General features: G+C 36.2%; 1 protein-coding gene across 1 annotated transcript; it reads right to left on the reverse strand.

Moving 5' to 3' along the window:
* Nucleotides 1–1,662: 1,662 nt before the first annotated feature.
* On the reverse strand, nt 1,663–5,103 carry LOC113273154 (ethylene-responsive transcription factor 3-like). The gene is made up of 4 exons (XM_026522917.1): nt 4,940–5,103; nt 3,529–4,843; nt 2,670–2,795; nt 1,663–2,591 (listed from the first exon to the last, which is right to left on the reverse strand). Exons 1-2 carry the CDS (start codon nt 5,101–5,103, stop codon nt 4,159–4,161), a joined length of 849 nt encoding a protein of 282 aa, XP_026378702.1. The 3' UTR covers nt 1,663–2,591; nt 2,670–2,795; nt 3,529–4,158.
* Between the last annotated feature and the right edge of the window lie 472 nt (nt 5,104–5,575).

The following is a 5,575-nucleotide window of genomic DNA, read 5'->3' on the forward strand; positions in this document are numbered from 1 at the left end:
AGAACCAAACAGACAATTGACTAGGTCCACTGGACTAGACTGTCTCTAATATATTATTTCTAGGACCAATTGGTATTTCCTTGTTTGTATGATGGCTATGCATTCAATTTCGAAAACTGTCCAACCGAAAATTAGTTGATGCATAACTACTAAAATATGACTATATAATGTGTTACGCATCCTTTAAGGTGGTTTGCATAGATTTTTAGGTATGCTATATTCTTGTTTGCTTTTTAATTATACCCCTCCGAAAATAAGATACATTCCCATCTTGTTGGAATGCATAAACACCACATTCCCATCTTAAGAACATATCTAAAAATCCGTTCATTCTGATTACCGACTCTCCAAATAATCACATTCCCGTCATAAGAACAAGACACGGATGTGCCCACGCAACCCGTCATACAGGAACTTGGTGACTAGTCGAAGTAGCAAGAGGCCGTGAAACAAAATTACTAACACCAACTATCTTATCAGTAATATTAGATGATGATGACACAGTAGCAAGACGCTTTCTATAGTATCTATAAGCACACCGTGAACAGTTCTCTGAGACAGCATTTTCCTTCTCACCTACATATATCTGGTAATGAGATTTCACTGGAAACTTTATATGTAACTCCTGAGACCAAAATTTGAAGAAGAAACTTGAAAAGTAAAACCAAACCTTGTACGCAGTTTCATAAATAAAGAGGGTATATTGATCAGTGTAATAATTTTACTAAGTGAGCTCTCTGAGATTCACCTTTCTACAATCGCTTAGTTGTCTTCATCAACCCCTCACCTTTAATCTTTCCTCATTCATTCAAAAATCAATATCCACAATTTTTACCGCATTCCACTTAATTTTCTACTCTTATTTAATAGTAACAGCACAAACACAGCTTGAAGCAACTGAAAATCCATCAACTGTAAACTATGAAATGAAATGACTGACACCTGTGAGTGACGGGCCTCGCCAACATGCTTATTTTGTCTGTACCGTCTGCTCTTATTATAAGCGGGGAGAAAAAACTATACTGTTCTCAAAATAAACCAGGAATCAGGTTCAGAATGAAATTAAGAAGTCAGGTATAGCAATCTAGCAACTGTAAATCCATTCAATAATCCACAAGGGGCAATGAACAGTACTTCTGGGTGGCCAGGTGCGGGATAAAACGAACTGGGTTCTAGTTCGCATCTGTTGGGGTTTCTTGGAAAAGCTCATCTTTATTATCTCTTTCTTAACACATCTAACAAGAAAATCCGGAACTCTACAGAACAAATGTAAGCCATCTAACAAATTTCATATTAGGAAAAAAACAGAATGAACAAGGATTCATGGCTCAACAATGATACGAAAGAACAACAGAAAATTAAACAATAAATTGAGGGGTGAACAATCAAAATATGCATGGATAGCAGAAATAAAGAAACATGGATAACATGGATTCATTGAATTTAAATAAAGAAACTCTCAAGAGGATCAATTGAAGTCACCATGACATGCTAATTACATTTGTGTCTTTGGGCAACTTACTTATGACATGTAATTTACCAATCAGAATAACTAACCTGCAAGATTTAATAGCACAGTCCGGAAGTTAAGGGAACACTGATATTAAGATAATAGAACACACCGTTTCCAAATATGTATTGTTGCACGTAAGGAGGACGAGATATTGTGTGAGGATTTTTTTTATTCGCATTGCTCAAATGGCAAAAAATAAAATAAGCCAGAGGGACAGTGATGCCAAAAATACAATGCTAAACCGGCTCTAATAACGTATATGAAAAAACAATCGAAATCCAAAGGAAAAGAAACTAGCCCTGAAAGATCAGAGTGTTCAAACGAAATTAAGTTGAAGCATGTTAATGAAGAGGACAGTCCTTCATAAGAGAATGAGATTCTATACCCAAAACAGATCCCAATTGATACTACTGACTGATACCATGTGGAAGGTAAGAAGTCTTGTGAAAGCGAAAGAACTACGGCTATGTATGCTGTTGCCAGAGATCCTTCTTGCTGGAAGGGCCAGAAGTGGGCTGTCCTCGAGGTAAAGACCACCTCTGCATATGGAAGACCTGACGGAGGCATTACTGGCGAGCCCGCAGGCCCATATGTAGTTCAGTAACATGTAGTTCCTATGGCAGCAGCAGGTTGCAGAAGTTCCAACTTGCAGGCGATTCCAAATTTAACGATTTCCAGTTTGCATGTAGTATGGATGGGCCTTTCTTTCCTGTTAGAGCGGATGCGAATTTGAACCATAGTCTATGACCTTGTTAGAACTGATCACACCACAACCTTCTAGACCAATAGCAGAAGTGAATCATAGGATACAAGTATAAGACTTAAAGCAGAAATCACATAAGCAAATGGTAAAATTAGACAACTGACGCAGGGGTAGACCCAACATCTTCAGTGGAACCAGTCTTTCATCATATCTATGCCGCGGTTATTATTTTTACAAGTTGCACTAGATTTGCAAATACGCAGTTCGTAACACATTGAGATGTACTTGTTAAAACCAAACGAGTCGAATGCCTTGTAATGATAAACACAAGTGTGTTCGTAGTATCTCACTTTGACAGCATAGACAGAAGATCACCTACAACAAATACAAGAACTTAGTAGTTACCAAAATAACGCCTAACAGTCTCGTTATCCAGCTCTTCAGGGAGTGCACCTGTGTTGGCAGCCTCTATAAAAAGAGAACCACAAGTATCTTAAGCAGTTCAGTTCAAAAAACGGCTGTAGGAACACATGGGATTCTGGGAGTGCTAAAAGTATAACTGGATCGCAACATGAACACCTGACTTCAAAGTAACATAGACAGACATTAATGAAGGGCATTCAAACCCAAAAATGTTAGAATTTAATCTAAACCAGATGAGCAACTCAAACAACTGGAATTTTCCAATAAAATATATTGATATATATTTCCCCCGAAAAAACAAGAGGACTAAAGTGGCAAGTACTTGTATAATCACACAGCCTTGTCCTTGTAAAAAGATAGGCAAACTTAGGTTCGCTGGGACTATCTATAAGAAGCTAAATGGAAAGTCATTCTGTTTAGAATTTTCAGTTGCCACATGGCTTCAAGAAATGAAAGTTTAGGGTAATCATCTCTGTGGAAGCAGTTTTCCAGCTCTAATAACGTAAGCCATACTTATAACCTCACTTATTAGGTTGTACATGTGATTCTGCCCAACACATAAAAATAAAGACGGAATATCGACAGTATCATACCCTAAGATCTTCAAATACTACACAATCAAAATTTTGATGCGCATATCCGTCCACCAATTCTTCAAAGATAATTCGAATGTATATATGTATGCATTGCTAAAATAATCAGTATTCAGAAAATATATATAAAAAAAACTACACCAAAACGGACTAAGAGCATCTTTCTAATACCCAAAACAAAATGTGAACCAACTCAGAGTAACAGTAATTCATAATAGTCCAATAGATGAAAGATCCTATCTTTTATTACAACGAAATACATATCCAGGAAAAGCACGAATACATTCTGAAATTACCTTCAGGATATCCGAAGGTGGCAATAGCAGCAAATGATACACCATTTTGAATCTGCCAACAAAGAAGAAGTAGTAGAATGTATCTTTCAATTTTTAAACTCTTTTTCTCCAAACACCGACCAAAACTTCTTCTACTACATCTGCAACTGCAACTTACAAAATTCTTTTCATACGGGTTAATCAAGATCAACATCTATATCTATCTATCTATCTATCTATCTATCTATCTATCTATCTATATATATATATATATATATATATATCATCATCCCCATCCTCGTACTTCCATTGAATTAGATAAAATTTTGTACAAAAGGTAAAATAAAGAGTACAACAATTGATCAGATCAGTTCCAAGAGGTTCAAGTTAAAAAGAACCTCATATCATATCAGATCTGACTTCAACAATTACAAAGAGATCAGAATTTTTGATATCAATGAAAATAGTTGAAGATTCATAATCAATCCCTATCTCAAAGGGATGAAGAACCTCATCATAATGAACACTATTAATTTGTAATTATACCCCACCTATAATCTGATTAACAACAACAACCTCACCAACAACCACAAAAGAAGATAATTTTTTTCCTTCCTAAAACTCCCTCATCAATTCATGGAGATAATCAAATCAAAGACACAGAGCTAAATCATCATCATCATCATCGTTATATATATTGTCAACCAAAGAAGGAGGAGGAAAGTTAAGATCAAACGGTAATGGTCTTTCGTCTCTGATGCTAAAGGCAGATGATACTGAAGTAGAAGCTATATTTTGATTTTGATTATCACCATCAATCACAGAAGAAGAAGAATCACAATCGCTATGGCACCCTTGATCAGGATCAAGAACAGCTGCTGGTTGTCTATGAGGCCGCCGTCTTTTATGCTGCTGCTGAGATGGTGCATGATGAATCAAGGCTGAAGAAGAAAATCTTGGACCACTAAATGATTCAACAGTACTACTTAAACTACTACTAGTTGGTCTCTGAATATTATTAACTTGAGTTTGGTTTTCATTTTGCGGTTGGCATTGCTGATTGTTGTAGAAATTGGTGCTTTGTTGCTGTTGATGATAAATTGTTTGATGTGGATGAATGGGTGAAAATGGGAAATTAGTTTTAGCTTTAGGACCCCTTAAATTACGAGCAGCAGTACCGTAAGCTTTAGCTGCATCCTCAGCTGAATCAAAAGTACCTAACCAGACTCTAGTTTTCTTCCATGGATCTCTGATTTCTGCTGCAAATCTTCCCCATGGTCTTTTTCTTACACCTCTGTATCTCGTCTCTTTCACTTCTTCTTCTTGAAGATTTAATCTTCAATACTTCTTCCCCCTGCCATCATCGTCACTTCAGCTGCAGCTGTAGATCCTCTCTCCTCATAATTTGACAAGAAACCAACGCAATACGAACCTTCTCTTTAGAGAGGAGGGAACCAGAGCCTCGAAATCTGCCCTTAATCCACAGCTCCTTCTCCTTAACAAAATTAAATCTTCCCTACAACCAAGATTTTTCTTTCTTTTTTCTTTCTGGTGTTTCTTTCGTTCTCTCTTGCTAGATGGGATTTTCCCCCACATTGCTTTCTTTCCTCTTTTAATTTCCAGACTTCTTCTTTCACCATAATGACTAAAATACCCCTATTCTTGAAAATGACGAGAAACGTATCAGAGGAACCCTGAATTTCTACTTTCCTTTTTGATAACAATGAAATCTCCACCACTTATCCTCCAAACTACAACAAAAAATACAGGAAACTATCATTCTCTCTGATGTTTTTTTGATAACAATGAAATTACAAATCTCTTATGCTATATTTGCTAGTTAAAAAAAAAAAAATTTCCATCAAAAAAAAAAAGAAACTACTTTTCTGATGCAGTCATCTAGATTTGGTTAATGGCAGAAGGATTTATGTTTGTGTTTATTTCTTGTGGCTCTATCTCGTATCACTAGGTTTCAGATTTGGTTTTGTGTTCAGAGATTTATGACCATGTTCTTTTCTTTTTCTTTTTGGTGAGCAAGGAGTTCGTTTTAGAATTCAAAAACATTTAA

Source organism: Papaver somniferum, chromosome 4, assembly GCF_003573695.1.
Source record: "Papaver somniferum cultivar HN1 chromosome 4, ASM357369v1, whole genome shotgun sequence".
Lineage (NCBI taxonomy): Eukaryota > Viridiplantae > Streptophyta > Magnoliopsida > Ranunculales > Papaveraceae > Papaver > Papaver somniferum.

Excerpts from the sequence above, each read along its gene's own strand:
- LOC113273154 (XM_026522917.1), bottom strand. The coding sequence starts at position 5,103 with ATGTGGGGGAAAATCCCATCTAGCAAGAGAGAACGAAAGAAACACCAG. Across the intron at positions 4,844-4,939 it reads CCCTCCTCTCTAAAGAGAAG|ATTAAATCTTCAAGAAGAAG; the intron begins GTTCGTATTGCG and ends GAAGTATTGAAG.